General features: G+C 44.1%; 1 protein-coding gene and 2 long non-coding RNA genes across 5 annotated transcripts in view; 1 reads left to right on the forward strand and 2 right to left on the reverse strand.

Annotated features, from left to right (window-relative positions):
* The window catches only part of SATB2 (SATB homeobox 2), a 135,967-nt gene extending 126,592 nt beyond the window's left edge, over window positions 1-9,375 (forward strand). For all 3 annotated transcript variants that reach the window (XM_080599932.1, XM_080599931.1, XM_080599933.1), the window contains one exon: window positions 6,271-9,375. In XM_080599932.1, the coding sequence (XP_080456058.1) occupies window positions 6,271-6,726 (456 nt within the window). In that variant the 3' untranslated portion in view covers window positions 6,727-9,375. The remainder of the gene's footprint in view (window positions 1-6,270) is intronic.
* Window positions 7,455-11,432, reverse strand: LOC308198155. Its single transcript, XR_013953663.1, has 3 exons — window positions 11,313-11,432; window positions 10,884-10,949; window positions 7,455-7,566 (listed from the first exon to the last, which is right to left on the reverse strand). It is a non-coding gene; the product is annotated as an uncharacterized lncRNA (long non-coding RNA).
* Window positions 11,433-14,819: 3,387 nt separating this feature from the next.
* On the reverse strand, window positions 14,820-17,486 carry LOC308198156. Its single transcript, XR_013953664.1, has 2 exons — window positions 16,990-17,486; window positions 14,820-16,729 (listed from the first exon to the last, which is right to left on the reverse strand). It is a non-coding gene; the product is annotated as an uncharacterized lncRNA (long non-coding RNA).
* Between the last annotated feature and the right edge of the window lie 826 nt (window positions 17,487-18,312).

Raw genomic sequence — 18,312 nt, forward strand, 5'->3', positions numbered from 1 at the left:
CTTCATAGATACTTTTTCTTTTTTAATAACAGTTTTGGATTTTCCTGAGTTTTGACCTTAGGAGACTGTATAATCCGAGAAAAGCAAGGAAACTAAACCGCAGTCTTTAACACAGCTTTATGATGTCAAGGTGTGAAATCACCACTGTGAGAATGAGCCCAACAAAAATACTTAATTTGGGGCTCAGACTAGTGTTGAAACATTTACCTAAATGAATACATTTTTGCAAGGGGAAAAAAAAAAAAAAAAGGTAGTCTAACAACCACATTTCTTAAAGGAAAGAAATGAACACAGGTGCAAGTTGTAACTTCTGCTACAGTTTCTTGTACGGACATTCCTAGTAAACCTGTAAAGTGTCTTGGCACAGTGATTGTATCTAATTAATGCTCTTGCCAGTGTCACCCCCGGCCTGGGAGGCTGTCAGGGTGCAATCTTGTTTATTGCAGCAGTTTGTTGTGTTCTGTTCTCGCACATTTTCATATACGAAGATAAGCTGCCAAAGACCGGGGGTAATGGGTGTAAGGTTGTTTGTTTGAATAGATAATCTCCCACAGATTATTCCTGTAAAATATGCTATGAGGGATAGACAGTACATCCTTCTAGTATAAGGTTTCTTTGAAAGGTGATGGAGGTTGTCTCAAGTAAACTCTTAGCAGATAGCCAGGCACTGACAGTGCTGCCTGGGAGCTCTTGGCTTGCAAAGGTAAACTGTTGCAAATTCCATCTGCAGGTCTCAGCAAAGTGTAGCTGAACACCTTGTTTTAGCTTGTCCCCCACCCTCTATTTAACTTTAGCAAGTCACTGGGAAGGAGCTTTTCCAAAGGACTTGCTTGCATGGCCAAGTACATAGTGAAGCCGTTTTTGCATTGAGTCCAATTGGTGGCAAATCCTGCTCACTAGTTGTGAATGCTTGTAAGGGATGTGATGGGTGGCTGGTGTTAGATGTACCAAAAAGATGTACTGAACACATGTTTTGCTGTGTGGGCATTCTTTCTGGCCTTTATTTCGGGCTCCTTAAGCTGGCTAAAACCGTACTCTCTTTGGCATGAAAGTCTTTTGGTGTGATATAACAGTGTCATGGTTGGCTGTGAGAGTGGTGTACGTGTGGAGGGAAGATGAAAAGGTAGCCTGAAGTGCAGTGTCTGTTTCTAAAGCACAATCTCATCTTCCAAGAATTTTACATTTTTGATGTTTTTAATAGTAAGGGACACCTCATCATCTCAGCAAACCATCTCCTGTTGGAAAGGAGCTCACATGGCTAATCCTGTCTGCAAAAGGAACAAGAGAAACACAGCACAAAACAAAAGAATTTGGGGTTTCCATGTAGAAATGCAGTTCCTGTTTCTAATCTGCTGCAATGGCTGCACAGGCAACAAAACATGGCATTTTGTGGAGTGTTGTTAGCTAGTGCTTTGCTGGCAGAGGGTGCATGAGGGCATGTGCGTACCCTGCTCCAGCATCCCGTTTGGCCCCCTTTAGTGTCTCACCTTGTTCACATGTCTGGGTCGAGCTAGAAAGTGGGTGAAGATGGAAGTGAACACCAGTGGGATAGTGAATCCAGCCAAAATTAAATACAGTGAAGAAAAGAGACTTTGATGACGTGATGTTTGTTCAGTTTGGGTTCACTCACCTCTTTTCTGCAGAACATGGCTGTCCCAGGCTGCTGAAGTCAGGTTTCTCCTGCAGGAATGTCCCCAGACACGGGGAGTAGATACATGCGAAGCAGTGCGGTGATCCCTTCCCCCCAATAATTCTTGGCTTTGGATTTTAGAAAGACCACAAACCCTTAGCTTATTACAAGTAATCCTGATCACTCCCGTAATGATACACTACATTATATACTCTCCTAAACTTAATCATTCAATATCTCACTTCCTTCCCTGTAGGCATGTACTATTATATTTTACACATGGCTTCCAGCTGGTTTTCATTGTGGCCTTCAAATCATATTTCAGTACAGTGTGATTTAAGACTAGTCATTTTATCTTTTAAAGTCAACTTCCATCATATTAGTTTTCTTGCAAGTTTTCTGCCAGGGCTGGTTAATTTGTTTGAAAAAATGAGTTTGTCTATGAGGTTAAAATCTACCTGAATGAAACTTCATAAAGCAACATCTTTTGTACCTGCTCTTTTCTGAAATGCTGAGAACGCAGTGATGCCTGTAGAGTTTAAAAATGAAATCTCTGGAAGGGATGGAAAAAATAAGTCCTGTGGGCATGGAAGGAAATCTATATCTTCACATTTGATTCAAAAGTAGATGGGGAGATGGTGAGGAGGGAGGCAGAGAGGGAGGGAGGGAGGGAAGGGGAAGTCAGCTCCAGATGGTGGTGGCTGTGGAGCAGGAGGCTGCCCCCACCTGTGGCCAGGGAGCAGTGGGGAAGGGCAAAGGAGGGCAGAAAGCAGAGGTGGGATGGCAGGAGCCCACAGAGGATTTTTCAGTGAGGGGAACAGATGGTGAGCTGAACTTGGCAGCAGAGTGGGATGAGGGGAAGGCAGCCCTGGGGCTGCACTGGGGAAGGCACGGAGGTGGGAGAGGTGAGTGGGAAAGGGGGCAGGGGGAGCCTACGCCGGTGTGTGCCCCTTGTGAGCCCAGCACCAGCTGGCCTTGGGAAAAGGAAAGCTGCATCTGGCCGTCATTTTTGTACCTTCTCTTTGAAGCCCCACTATATGCGGGGTGCTTAGTGGTAGGTTCAGACCATAATTTGGGAGGGTTTAGCTGCACTGGAAAATGTGCTACAGCCTGTACTCTAAGCACAAAAGAATCAGTGGGGTTTTCTTTTTTTGCAGTAGAGCAGCAGAACAGCACTGACCCAAAATACAGAGTGTATGGCCGGGTGTGTACAACAGTGTGTGAAGTTGGTGGAAATTTTACCTGTGGATTTAAGAGTGTAATAATGACCCCAAAATCTGTAAAATCTGAAACCACCAAAAATGGTCAGTTTCCTTCATGGGGATGTGGCGTGCAGAGCCAGACATGAAGGAAGAAAATTGACCAAATCAGTGCATTTTACAAACATAGTTGAAAGCAAATATTTAACCTAAAGGTAATATGGATTTCATATTGTATCATGTGCCTCAACTGTTGATCTATTTCGCATAGAAAAACATGCACTTTTGTACTAAATGGCCCATATTATTGAAAGGAAGTATAAAACTAGTCACAGACTAGATCTGAACGAAGGTCTGTTCGTTTATACATCTGTGTGTGTGTATATGGATAATGTCTTATCACTGAAATCCATTGTTAGTGCCATTAGAAATCTGGAGCAAGCCCCTAGAAGTCACTGAAAACATGAGATTTATGTGGTGCAAGAGTAGCTTTAGGGTTTTGTGTTATTTAAGAAAACAGTAAGGCAAATAAGCCGCCTTTTTTTTTTTTTTTCCTCTGATTTTTTACATTGATATCCTCTGCATTATGTATTTTTCTCTTTGGAAAAGGGTAGAGAGGTCACTCCAGAGAAAGAAGGGTTAAGTAAAATTATTCTTTCTCTCCCGCTCTCGGCCCTCTTTGGTTGATTGCTTTATAGATGCTGTAGGCATCTCTTCATCTCCTTCAAATTAAACATTTTACTGCTGCTGATCCTGTATTGTTGGATTTTTTTCATCGTTATATTTGATTGGAAGTCTTGTAACATTTTTCAGGCTGGATCATTTCTCATGCTATTTGTCAGCTGAAAAGGGGAAAAAAACGACTTTCAACTCCAACAAGAATGAACTGAATAATTCACACTCTTTCTGGATGTGTTTCTATCTGTGTTAGCTGCTACTTGAATTCAGCTTCTGATTAGCAATGCTACATGAGGTTTTTCATATGACACTGGCTGTAAATTCACTGGAAGTTTGTGGTGTTAAATCCTTTTCTTTTTGGCTGCTCTGGGCCTTATGGTGTCAGGAGATAGGACCAGAGGGCACAACAGTGGAGATAATGTAGGTAGGGGCTGTGGTACAAATTTATGGGGCTGGGTCCTCAGCTCGTGTCAGCGAGCCCAGCTCTGCTGCTTTCAGTGCTCCCTGCTGATGCTGGTATGGATCTCACCCACCCTCATCTGTAATGCCTCTAGTTGAAAACGTCACTCTTTCTCTTTGAAAACAATCCATGGACAAAAAAGAAATGCTCAAAGAGCAACTGAGCTATTCAGTTCATTGGAACATTATGCTCTTTTATTGCATGAGATGTAGTAAAACATAAAACAGAATACCCGGCATTTCCATTTGAGTTTCTCCTCTCCCCCGATGGAGCTTGCTTCCATTTCTTTATGCCTGGAGTGGTTATGTGCTTGGGAGGAAAGTGAATCCATGGGTACCAGAACACATCTGTAGTTCTGCTCAGCAGCATATCTTCCACAGTTGTTCAGACCTGCCTGGCGGTGCTGGCAGCACCTGCTTTTAAGTGACTGTGTGGAGCTGCCAAGAGCTGCCTCCTTGTTTGGATGCGTTCTGCCACTTTGACGAGCACTGCTCCGTGGCCACAGCAGTGGCTTGTGCTGCAGTCATCAGGACATGCAGTTGTCTCCACACACGTGGACTCTCGCCTGTACCTGCTGTTCATGGAGACACCATGTCTCTTGTACTGGTGTTGAGCATCAGCTGGAGACATTTTTTGCCTGCCAAGTGCCTCCTGCTGCCACAAGGCATGGGCAAGAGGAACATAATCACTTTCTTGGGCTGTTAGTCATGTTGTTTTCACAGCATCTCCTCCAGGTCCGGCTCCGCAGCCAAACTTACGCAGTGGGAAGCTGTTGGGGACTTTCATATTCTCTTCAAAAACTGTGGAGATTGCTAGTATTGTAAATTATTATGACAGCAGCGTTTGATGAAGAAAATGAATAAAAGGCTCTTCAGCACAGAGACATTTTATTTATTTGCATGTATTGACAATCTGATATTCCACAGTGAACTTCCTCTTGCATGAATAACTCTGATACAGTAGGATTTTACTAGGGGTTCAGCATGTGTGTAGAATTCAGTGCAAGGTCTCAGCAAATTTTATTTATTTTTTTTTTCTCTCCCTTTTAGAGAGCTTTAATGTAGGGTTGATTTTCTTGATGGTATGGTTTGCAGCAAAAACATTTTCTTCTTTGGGTGAAGAGCCAGAATTCCCTCTTATTTGTGGAAGGAAATATTTATCCATATTGATTTAGTTAGCTCTGTAGCATTGAGTTCTGATAATTATTTCCCTGCATCTGACGAAACCTCTGGGCAAATAGAATCTTCAATCCTGTAGGGGATTTTTGCTGGTAATTTCTCTTGTATAGATTTGGTTTTAAAGAAAGCATATGTAGTTCCTCTGTATTTCTAGCAGTTCAGAGCAAGTGTTTTTTTTGTTGTTGTTGTTTGTTTGTTTGTTCGTTTGTTTTTTCCTGGAAAAAGGGCTGCACAAGGGCCTTTCCCAGCCATTTTAAGTGGCTTTTAGGAAGATTAAGAGTTACATATGCTTTCTTTAAACTTTCCGAAAAGGAGATACTGCTGGTGAAAATCAGTTACAAGACTGGAAAATGTTTGCCCAGAGGCTTTCTCAGAGTGGAGGGATATAATTATTTGAACTCTTCAACTAGTGAAATTAATACAGATGTAAAACAGAGAAATCTTTACAAGAGGTGCATTTAATCAAATCTGGCTTAAAAACAACAAACACTGAACTGTCTGTGATGTCACTCTTGATAGAAGGAACTCTTATCAAATCTCTGGACTTCTATTTATATATATATATATATTTTTTTTTTTTTCATAAAACAGCTGTGATGGATTTTTAATGACAAATCATTATTCACGATAAAGTTGCACCTCACAGTCTCGCATTTGATTAGGTCTGTGTGGTATTTGGCATATTGTAGAAATGGTTTCTCTAGCCTAAAAAGACAAGAGGAAACAACGAAGGGGCAGAGGAGGAGCAAAGAGGGAGAATGACTTGTCTGAGATGGGACAACTGGCCAGTCGTGACAAAGAGACTACAACACCTTTTGACTTAATTTTGATTTTGGCTATATTTCTTTTTATTACCTACATTTTGTATTTATTACTTACTTTGTATTTGTATGTCTATTTTTGCCTACATTGTTTATCTTTTATATTGCTTTCTCCTTTCAGTCTGCAGTTACTGGTACAGCTAATGTTACAGTTAATGGTAAGAAACCTAGTGGGAAATGATTAGTACTTTTCTTCATAAATAGAAGTTAGACTCCGTGTAAAGACCTGTACAAGTGCCTCTTATCTCAAGCACCAAGGGGGGGTCACTGTGTACATGAAATATTTGTCTGTTTAATCTTATAGGTGCTGCACAGACAGCAGTCCCAGCCTGCAAAGGAGAATTCCCCACCTAGAGAAGAGGCACCTCCTCCACCTGCTGAGGACAGTTGTGCCAAAAAGCCAAGATCCCGTACCAAGATATCCTTGGAAGCTCTAGGTATCCTTCAAAGCTTTATCCACGATGTAGGTCTCTACCCTGATCAGGAAGCCATTCATACCCTGTCTGCTCAGCTGGATCTCCCCAAACACACCATCATCAAATTCTTCCAGAACCAACGTTACCACGTAAAGCACCATGGGAAGCTAAAAGAGCATTTGGGAACAGTGGTTGATGTGGCAGAGTACAAGGATGAGGAGCTGCTGACAGAGTCGGAGGAGAACGACAGTGAGGAGGGCTCTGAGGAGATGTACAAAGTGGAGCCTGAGGAAGAGAACCCCGACAAAAACAAGGCAGCTCCAGTGGACATCGACCAGAGATAATGTGAGATAGGAAAACAGAAAGCAATACATTGATCCAAGGATTTATTTTTTTCTCTTTTTACTTTTTGTTTCTGTTGCGCATGATCCATGTGCAAACTGAATTAATTCAGCATTGCCCAATCAGACATCGCCTTGACACAGACACTTGAGTGTTACACTTCCTACATCTGACTGAAGTAATCATTGTAATCACATAGGATTATGCCTTCATTAATCTTGCACTTATGAAAGGGACATCTAGCAAGTAAATGGGAAGAAAAAGTCCTATGAAATCAATGAATGAAAATTTACAACTTTGTGTGTATATATATATATTTACATAAAATATATATATATTAAAATTGCATGGGACGGAACTTTACAGCCTGAAAGTATAGACTGTGAAATGAGTTCTTTAAAGATGAGACTTGTTTATGTATTAAAACCACTTCACAATGAGTTGCTTTGGCTTTTTGATAAACTGCCGCCTGCTCTCAGGGTGTGGTGACTATTTTTGAATTCCTATTTATTTTCTATGTTTATCCCTGATTTTTTTTTTTTATTATATGGCTTCCTATCTGGCAACTTGATGGATAATTTTTGAGGTATGTATTTAAAGATGTAAATCAACACTGCCAAAAAAAGAAAAGAGGAAAAATGAGAGAAAATGGAAAAACAAATCAGGGCACCTTAAAAAGAAAACTAGTAAGTTAAAGTACCTTAAACAAAATGCACACTTAAAAGGATACAGCATGTTCCACTCTCCATAGTCCTTTCCGTAGTGAACAGATGAATTTTCATGGGAGTAAGAATGACTAAAACTGTAGTTCAGTGCATAGAAGACTTGTCTGCTAATGAGGTCTTTATAGAAAGAGAAGAAAAATAATATGTTGAGATTTGATGTATGGAATTCATACTATGAACCACATTTTACTGTGGATTTTATTTACCTGTTCTCTGTTTCAGATCTTAAAATGTATAAGCTTCCTTCTTATTGTTGCTTTTTGTTTTTACTAAGGTGAAACACACACACACATGCAAGTGTAAAGTTACATTGGGATACGGAATACCGCAATCCCAACAGTCCTGTCCAGGTAAATTGCTGAGAGATAAAGGGTTTGCATTGGTGATTTCCCATTCACCCTCTTCTCCAGCTTCCCCTGTGTTTCTGTTTTAGCTGGGCTTCCTCTGTGTTGCGCATTTGTGCCAGTGAAATGAAGTGTTTTCAGCCACGGGTCTCCCAAGCTGCAGCCCACCTCCAGCGCAGAGCACCCGAGGCATGAGTGCTTTCCAGCCTCCCTGCTGCAGGGACAGGAGGCCCTTCACACCCACTCACCCACTTGTTGAAGGGTTTTGCAGCAACCTAACTAGCAACAACGTTACATAAAGCAGAAATAATACTGACTGACTCTTCAATGGTTTGAACACTAAAGCTGCAATCTACTATAGTTTCCACCCGTTTTGAAGCATCTTGTCGCAGGAGACACCAAGTAGTATTTACTTTTCACTTCTGTGCAAGGATTTCTAAGAAGAGACCTCACCTTCGCTACTGTTGCAGCTGGATTGATTTCAGATGCCTGTTCAAATTGCAATCGTAACTGTACCAACAAGGTTTCTAGGTTGATTTTTTTTTTTTTTCTTCACAGGGGCTTTTCATGTAACCTTGACAAAGACCTCATGCAATATCACTTTGAAAGTTGTTTTCTGTTTACTACACCAGGCAATGTAATATAACTGTTAATACTATTTATATATTTGAAAGGTATAAAAGGTAGGAGTTAAAAATGAAAAACAAACCTCTATGTGTAGATACTTACTCAGAACAGACAATATACAGGGAGAAGACGTTGCAATACAAGCTAATTCTAGCTGCTCAGTAACCTCTGGAATTTTTAAGGGATTTTTTTTTCAAAACTCATGTTTGAAACATAAGAGTATCTCTGCATAAATTTCATACACCTTTGGAAGATGATGGTGGGTTGCTTACTTAATACCCCTTTTGTTCTTCATCCTTTATTTCTGTAGTATGCTGCAGCTTTAATCAGAGTTTCAATGGTTGCTGCTTTATGTTTCTCTCAGAGCTACTCTTTCAAAACTGTCTTCTTATCCTGTAGCTGAAATCACTCCATACATTTGAAAGGAAACGGAATTTTGCCAAGCTATGTTAGGTTGTTCATCTGATGATGGCATCAACATTCGGTATCTTTTACACTTCAACCAAAAATTTTATTAGGTATTTTTTCAATGCTGAGTCTTGCCTTTTTATTTTAAATTTCACTGCCAATTTTGCAGTGGTTCTAAGTGAATCTGTGGGCATTTTAGCCTGTGGTCTTGCCAGAACTTTCCGAATTACAATGCATATATGTCTATTTATTCAATATCCATCATATAATATCTATTTGGAGAAAGAAACTTTTCTTGTAGTGCCTCTTAACAAAGCACAATTTTCCGCCTTTTTTTTGTGAAATAAAAAAAAAAAAAACAAACAAAATGTGTTTTATTGCGGTATCAACAATGTGAATAAGGATTAACATATTGTAAATGTTCTTTTTTCCATGTAAATCAACTTTATCTTTGTTATCACTAAGTGATAATTAATTTTTAACTTATGTGCATTGTTAGGCTGTTAGAATTTTTTGGTTGTTGAAATAAAACCCATTCAATAAATGACTTAATTTGTCAAGTAATTTACAGGGCTTTTTTTTTTTTTTTCTGAGTTCAAGAGGAATGAGGTCTGAAAAATGGGAGGGGAGAAATATTTGCATGTTGGAAAAAGAGTTGATTAGAGTGCTATTATTGGAGTTTGAAAGACCTCCATTAGCCCACGTGGGGCAGCACAGTCGACAAATTCCTATCATGCAAGATCAACCTGCCATGTTACTTGCTTCTTATGTACGTGTATGTACACACGCAGAGAGTCTCCTATGGGATCTGAAAGAGGGTGCGGGTGCTGTCGGCCTGTTGAAAAACATGCTCAAAACACACCCATAAAGATCCACTTCCAGTCTGCTGTCTTTTGCTGGTAGAAATTTTCTGTTTATAATTAAAAAGCCACAAATGACTGCGTGTCAGGAAACTTTTGGAGCACACATGTCCATGGTTAATGGACATAATAAAAGGCTTTATTATATTTATAGCAGGGCATCCTACTGAGTGTCTAGAGGAATGCCAGAAGGATAGATGTATCTGAGAAATGTGTGAAATGATTTTGGGGAGAATACAGATAAATGGAAGAAACTGCTCAAAATTCTTAAGCTAACAAAGTGGTGAGTGCATGGATTCAATCCTAGCAGACAGAGCATACACTGCACATCAGACTTGCGTTGTCTAGGAATTAAGGTAAAGCAATTTTTAAAAATGTTTTATATTTTGCTATAGTTGCAATGCAGTTCTTCTTATGGCACATTTACATCCTATATAAAGTATCTATTTGCTCCCTTGAGAAAAAATAATGGAGGGAGGAAGGTGTTAATAACCACATCTTTTGGTATCTGGCCACCTGCTCATCACTTGAATTAAATTTGAGATCAAATAAAATCACATGCCTGTCTGTCCGCTCAGGGAATGGCTCAGCACTCAGAAGCTGTGCACAACTGCATTTGGCCACATGCAGCGCCCTGGAATGCACAGCTGTTCTCCCTACATCTGAAAGGGTCTACTAACCAGGCAAAGGCAGATTTAACAAAACATCTCCTTGCCAGAGATGTGGCCTGTTTGTACCAGGAAATGTCCATACTGCAGAACACTGGGAGCCTGGCACTGGTGAGCTACTTTTTGTTCTGAACTGCTGGTAAAGTCCCAGTGTGTGAGGCAGGAAAGTTAGGCTGGGTTTCCACAGGCCTCAGTGGGTGTGGGAGGTGGCAGAGAGAATGAACCAGCCTTTGAAAATGCCCATGCCCCAGGCAGGTGCTGTGAAGATGTCGATGGTGTTGGATTAGGTGCCCTTTTCTGCTTTCCGGTGGGGCGAGAAACAAAAGGATTAGCAGCCCTCACTTTGCTGATAGACAAGTTTATGCATGCACTCTGTGTGTGCGTGTGTCTTTCTCTAAATATTATTTTAATTGGGGGGAAAAATCCTTTAAACATATGGGTTCTTCTTCCAAACCGTAAAAAAAATCATTTAATAGCTACAATAGCAGAAATATTTCTATTAATGCTTCTACTTCTCTATACTTTACATGCTGCTGCTCCTATCTGTTTTTCATGTTTTAGTCATCCGGACATATGTATTTCCGATTTCAAACCTGTGTGAGTGAAAAATAAACATTTTAAGATTAGTTTAAAATGTTTTTAAGATTATGAACATACTGTCTATTGCCTGAAGTTCATTGTTGCTTAGATAAAAGTAGCTGTTCAATCTCTTCCCACTTAGTAACCAATTATTTGCACTAGATTAAATGGATTAGAATCCTCCATTGATGAAATTTTGTTTCTATCCCCAACCTGTTAAACTTTCAGGGATAAAAGCTAGATATGTTTGACAGTGAGCAAATGGCATCTTAAAATCATGAACAAGTCATTACAAAAAAGCTCCACTTACACTATGAAGTGCAGTGATTAATTAAAGATGCAGTTTTAACTTATTTATAGCCATTAAAAAAACATACCGGTTTTAACATGAAATAACACAAGCCAAGTCATCCAGGGGAGAGATGCTGGCAGCCTGAGAGTTGGAGAGCAGGCAATGTGACAAAGCCAACAGGGAGCAGCAAACGCAGGCCACCCTTGAAACCTTTGGGCAAGTTCAAAGAAGGCTGGAAAGGGTGGCTCTGGTGCCCCTGTCACATGTCCTTCTTTTTGGTCACATACAGACAGCTCAGGAGTGTGAGAGCCCCATCTCACTGCGATAGCAGGAAACCTGCGTGCTCACACCTTGGCTGCAGTGCAGACAGCGGGGAGCTTGCCAACCAGAGAGCGTGCTGTGGGTGAGTCAGCCCTACCTCAGTCAAAAATATGATCTGGGTGAGGGAGCAACAGTAGCAGTTCAAACAGAGATTTGTGCTAACTTCCCCCTCCCCAAAACTGTGATTGCTGATGGCCAAATGCTGGACTTGCTTGACTGGTGGGTGTGGTTCACTGGAGCCAGAAGAAATAAAGGCAGTGGGAGGAAGGATAAAACCTCACTGCTATGCCAGGGTGTGGAAGGCTGCTCTGCTGCTGAACAGCTTACCTCTGTTGGGTCCTGGTTCCCAGCCCTGTCCTCAAGGCAAGACACATCCCCTCTGTCCCATGTTGGTTGCTCAGGCACTACATCTGCTTCCTCCTAAGAGGAGTGGCATAACTTACCCTTCAGAAGGGGTCTGGTCTTGATTTGAAGACCTCAAGAGCTAGAAAATCTACTGCTGCCCTTAGTAGTCAGTTTGAATGGTGGTTTTCCTCCCTGCTAGATCTGTACCATATTCTAACGGGAATTTGGCTGGCTTTCCCTTCTTTATTTTTTTGGTTAGGCTTTTATCTTCTGTGTAAAAGTCCTAGGTATTGAAGGGTGCTTTTTTTTTTTTTTCCTCTGAAGTAGCTGTTCTGATCAGATGAATTTTCCTGACTTGAGATCTTAGTGTTCAACTGAAGCTAGCTGTGACTATTTCAAGGAAAAATCTGCTTCTGCTAATGACAGAGTTCACCTTTCTATTCCTTTTAACAGTGTATCAAGATAATGACAGGAGGAGGGGTCCTTTTAACGAAAAGGTTATTTGTTACTACTGAGACTTTACCTATCACTGTGTGTTCTAGTTTCATTCTCCAAACATGCTACGTATTTGTAGCATTTCATCTCATTAAGTCTGAGAGACAACATAATGGGGTCAAGAACTCTGATGAAATGTTCTCGGAAAGGAATTTTGTGACCAACCTTAATCAACAGTAGTTGCACTCAGTAGCAAATTCTCACCAAATGAGATATGGGAGTGGCACAGGGTGGGTTAGGATTTCTTTACCCTGAGGTGAAAGTACATGCTATGTTTATCACCATCTCAGCTACTTCTCACCAGGGATGCCCAGAAGTGTCCAGCATGTGCTTCCGCTCCAGGGAAGAAGAACAAGACAGAACAGATGGGTCTCACTGACATGAAGGGGACTCTTGCAAGTAAAGTCGGGTAGGATGGGGCCAGCAAACACAGTCCTCTGCCACTGGCTTCAACCATCAGTTTCACAAGCTGAAGGAGTCTCCTCTGTTTGTATTTAAAGGCTGTTTTTCTCTCCTATTTGTATTTAAAGGCTGTTGCAGAATATCACTCCCTTAATGGCACTATTTTCACAAGTTATTTAGCATCGTTTGTTCTGTGTCAACATTGTCCTTTCATTTAGTTTTCCACACCCAGTGTCCCCTCCTGACCTCTGGCCACCCATCACATTCATAGACAGCAACCGCATCTCCTGCGAGCCCTGTCATACCACAGCTGTGCCCGGCTGGTTGGCACCCTCACCCAGTGCTCCTGGAGCAGCTGGCCCTAACCGGTGCCACCCTACCGCCGCAAGTCCGGCGGATCCCCGCGGCACAGCACCTGGGGAGTCACCCACCTGCGCGGCTGTCCCTCACATCGGGATCGCCCAAGGCCAAGGCAAGGCCAGGCGCAGCCCGGACGGCTGGCTGTACGGCGGCGCCCTCCGCCCCTCACACCGCCCTGCCCTGCGGCTGCCGAGGCGGGCCGCGGGACAGCCAATCAGAAGCGGAGCCGGCCGAGCCCCAGCCAATGGGAGAGGCGAGAGCCGGGGTGGGGGCGAGCTCTCCGTCGAGGAGCCATGGAAGGAGGTGCTGTGGCGGCCATTTTGTCACCCCTGGCGGCCATTTTAGGTCGTCGCGGTGCCCTCCGATCACATGCGGGGCCTCCCGGCTCCCGCACTGCCCCGGCCGGCGTGAGGTGGGCACGGGTCCGCTGCTCCTGGGCAGGGCGATGGCGTAGCCCGGCCCTGTCCCACCGAGCGCCCCGATGGGCCCTGGCAGCGTGCTTCAAAAGCAGAGCCCATCCCTAGAAGAAGTGCTTGCAGTTGCCCCAGTAATGAATGGCTGGGACGCGATCCAGCGGGAAGGTGAGCCCGTACTCCGGCTCTTAGAAAACCTCTTTGGCACACGAGGGAGAAAAGAAAATGCCCCGCATGAGTGAGGTAATGAAAGGCCACAATTATAGCTACTAGCGGGAGAAACGTGTTAATCACAAGTGACTTGGAAGGTAGTGGGAGTCACTTCTCCCTAAACGCACGGAGATGACAAAACGCGGGTTGTGCGTATACGTAGTATAGCGTGGCTGGGCAAATGGCATTGTTCAGCCCTACATGAGCATTGGCGCTGCCTACCCTGGCCAGGGACCATGGCTGCTCGTACCTCTCTGTCTGAGGCTGGAAGTAGTTTTTTTCCAGCAGTTTCCATGCTGGAAAGCGAGTGGGATTACAGCACCGGCAGCAGTAAGCACACTTGTGCCAACCTGCTCAGCCCTGAGTTTTGCCCTGGCTGGGGACATTTGCCACCAAAGGGTCATCCCACAGAGGGAAGGATGATAAGTAGGCCTCGTGCCTTAAATGTTTTCCCTTTGATCATCCCTTACCCACCTTGCTGCACCTGGGCTGCTTGGGAGTGCTCGAAAGAAGCACTTGGGGAGTGCCTGCTCTCATAACCTTGCAAGACTCACGGGGATTTGGCATGTGAAATTTTAGTGGGTGTTTTTGTTTCTTTGGCTGACTTCTGTCACTGTGTACAGTTACGAACATGACTCTGGCTTTGAAGAGACCCTTGGCTGTTCTAGTTCCTCTTGTGTTTTATCTCAAAGGCATTGGGATCTTTCTTGCTGTCGTGTTGCCTCTAAAAATGCGTGCATGGCTGTTGGGTGAATGTTGGCTTCATAATTGATGACATGGTCTTGGCAATATCCTCTTCAGGCACCATTCCTTGTCATATAAATATCGTCTATCAGTGCCCATTGTCTTTATAGCAATCTTGAGCAAACAGTTTTATTTCCAATGAGGACATCACACATTGATCTAAACACTCATCTGTAGTGGATCAATTTACATTAGGATAGCAGTATTGTAGCATTGCTGTTCATTATATTGAAAGAAGTATATGTTTAGTTACAGGCTAAAATCAATTAAACGTCCCTCTGCCTTTTGCTGTGAGAAAGTCAACAAGCCAGTCTGTCTTGGACAATTATCCATCTACAGCTCCTTAAAAAAAAAGGCTTCCAGCATCATCCCTGTCCTTGTAGTTCTCAGTTTCTTCTTCAAGGACCTATTCTGCAATGATTTGCTTGTTTTGCAGTCTGGTAAAACACTCTCAGCTAAAATGCATATGAGAGAAATGAATGCAGTCTTGCTGCTGCTGTTTTGGAGGGATCTTTCTCAGGGCCGTACAGAGTCACGCATCCAAAAGGGAAGCCTGCACGTTCACCAGAAGGCTGCCTGTTAACACGTGATGGTATACGTGGGAGATGCTGAAAAATGTAGATGATGCTGTTTGTATCTTCACGGGTGAGATCATTATCTCCAAGTCGCCCTAATTTCAGGGGAGGAGAAAAGGAGGAATTGGGAGGAGGGGAGGAATTTGTACGATGCTGTACTATTTCTTGCTATACTTTAGGAGAGAAGACTGCAAAGAGTGCTGATGTCTTTCTGACAAAGGGAATGTTGTTTCAGTTAGCGATGTAGGTGCAGAGGGAGAAGGAACCTGCAATTTCAAAAGCAAAACACATAGGGGAACTGCCGGGCAATGCAGTGGGATTTGAGGAGCAAGTTTCTTGGGGCTCTGGTGGATGGCAGATGAAAGCATCACCTGCCCCAGCCCGCTGCTGGAGGTTAGTCTCCTCTGCGTGCACGTCCCCTGCCTGCCACGTGCTGTCACGGCGGCAGGGCTGCCGAGTGGCTGGGCTCTGGGTTCTGTGCCGGTGGGCAGGCGCCTACTGGCCTCTGCCTGTTGGCAGCAACGGCAGAGCTCGCAGAGCTGGGGTGAGGCCGTGGCCCTTGTGGTGGTGCTGGGCAGGCCAAGCCTTGCCACAGCCATGCAGGGTGAGTGTAAAGCAGGAATTTTTTGTCTTTTCCTTGTGCAAGCAAGAGGTAAAAGTGATCAGCAGGGGGTAGGCTCTTACCTTGCGTTAAGAATCCCCTCAGGACCTGATGGGCCTGTGCTAAGGAGGGCTTGTCTAGCCTTCCTGTTTTATATACCTCTATATGTAGATCATCGTTTGGCTTGAGACTTCACCCACTCTATCTCTACCAGACAGGCCACTCCAGCACTTGTTGTACTCTTTCATTACATGCACAAAACACTGCTGCAATGCTAATAATAATAATGAGAGGGAAGGAATAGCAGATATTACAGAGCATATTAAGAAATTGATCTTAGTTTTGCTTTTGAATAAAGAGGCAGACGTCAAACCAGCTGAAGCCATTCAGTTAATTGGTTTTTGGCTCTCCTGAGTGATTATATCCGCCCAGGTTCCACCAAGTTCAGCAGGTCTCGTGCTGGTCAATTAGCCTTTGGCATCCAGGAAAGGAAATGCTTCATTCAGTTTTTCTCAGAGCCTGTTTCTGTAGCATAAGGTGGACTGAGCAGGAGCGGTTCCCCTTGGCAGTGGAGGAACTTAGGAGTGCTCTTGGCCTCCCCCTGCCCTTGCCCTGGCACCAGAGGGCATTTTTGCCTGTGCCCCAGCCCTCTGAAGAGGTGGATGCTGTTCAGGGGAAGAATCTGCCCCAGGAACTGGACCGCAGGAAGACAGCCAGAATGAGAGGGGTTTTGGAGGACTGCAGATGTTTCCTCCCGAGTGACCTTCGCTGGAGGTCTTTGTCTCCGTGGGCTGAGCACATGATGGGCTGAGCTGTGCGGCTGTTCTGGCAGCACCGATGGATGCATGGTGCTGGTCGCGGGCAGCCTGCAGGCTTGCCCAGTGCTACAACTCTTGATTCCTTCGGCGTTACCAGGGCTGAGTGGAGCTGAACAGCTGACGCCATTTAGTGGCTTTTCCTGCCGAGTGCTCGGTCCTGCCTTCACCGCTATGGCTTGCCAAAGGGCTCCAACACTTGCATTGCTGTGATGCAGACCCTGTAATAATAGTTGGTTACATTCAGTGAATTCAGTTCAGATTTTAAAACCTCATCAAATAGTTAATGACTGACTATTTCAACACAGCAGTTTCTTCAAGACTTGGGAGAGAAGAGAGAGAGGGAGATGGAAAAGTTATTCATGTCCCATCTGTCTGGAACGCTTGTCCCCTCCCTCCCACCCACTGAGTCACTTCCTCCCTTTATATCTCACTTAAAATTTTTCCTTTCCCCTTTAGCTTATGATTAACAGGCACTCACCCTCTGCAATTTTTTTTTTTTTCCTGATGTAACGTTTGTTAAGGTTCTATGGATAAGTAGAGCATATTGTCTTGCAAATAGATATATGGGGTGAAATGCAGTATATGCTGCATATGGCCATGTAAGTGAACGTATCAACCACTGCAACATCCTGTTGGTGCTCCAGCGTTCCCACGGAAGCCAAGGAACTCGCAATGTACCGCTATGGTGATTTTGTTCCTGTTGTTCAAAGCACAGCCATAAGATGCGCAAGGAAAAGCAAGTTGCTTGAACCATGGGGTAGAAGTGTTTTGGGGAAGCAGCACCTCGCAGGAGGGCTAGGGCAGCTGCCACCAGCCCTGAGAGGGGTTCGCTCAGCTGTGCGGCCTGACCAGGTGGGTGTGCAGGATGGGGTCGCTTGCTTAAACATCCCAAGGTGTCTTGGGGAGGGGATGATGTGATGGGTCGGGCTGACCCAGCCCATCTGAGGCTGTCACACTGCTGTGCTGGCAGGGATTAAGAAGGCTCTCTGTTAATTAACAGGTAATGAAGCACTTTGGAGACAAGGAGTATGTGCTCTGCAAGGCAAGAGAAAGAGCTGTTTTCCAGTGGCCTCCCAGGCCAGGAGTTGCACAGCTTTTGGACGCGTGCTGGCCTTGTGCAGCCCGCCAGGGAGATGGGCTGCGCAAAGCCTCCTGATGGTCTGGTGGAGAAGAACAGCTACAGGAGAGGAGCAGGTCAGTGGGTTCGTCCTGGAAACATCCAGATGAAGGAGGAGGAGCCTGAGTGCTTCCTGGGCAAGTGTGGGTGGTGGTGGTGGTGATAATGATGATGATGATGAGTCTGTAAGCTGTGGAGGAGGTGAAGGCTGGGAGGGGGAAACTTGAACCTCCTTGCACAGGTTTTCTGAGTTACTGAGGCTTCCCAGCAAAGGGTGAGAACGTAAGGCCCTACATCAGATGTTGTGGAAACCTTGCATGTGCTCCACCTGCTTGAGCCTTTTTGCTCGTGACTTAGAGATGGGGCATTCAGGGATGTTGGGTCAAGAACACTCCAAAAAATTAATTTCACTTTGTTTTAACGCCAAACACTTGAGCAGTTCTGTGTGACTGGGGTAATTCCCATCCCAGAGAAACACCAGCAATGAGTGTTCATTTATAGTTGCTGCCCTTCTTTGTAATCCCCTTTTGTAACGAGATCCCCCTAGCTTTTCTGGTTCCAGGCAGTTGGCCATAAGCTAATGGGTGATGCAGTAACCTGGGTAGTACATCCACTGTTGGATGTGCTGAAGACTGGGGCACAGATGTGTTGCAGAACCTCTGCAGAGAGCCAGATTGGCTCCCA

This window comes from Anser brachyrhynchus (assembly GCF_964034855.1).
Source record: "Anser brachyrhynchus genome assembly, chromosome: 7".
Lineage (NCBI taxonomy): Eukaryota > Metazoa > Chordata > Aves > Anseriformes > Anatidae > Anser > Anser brachyrhynchus.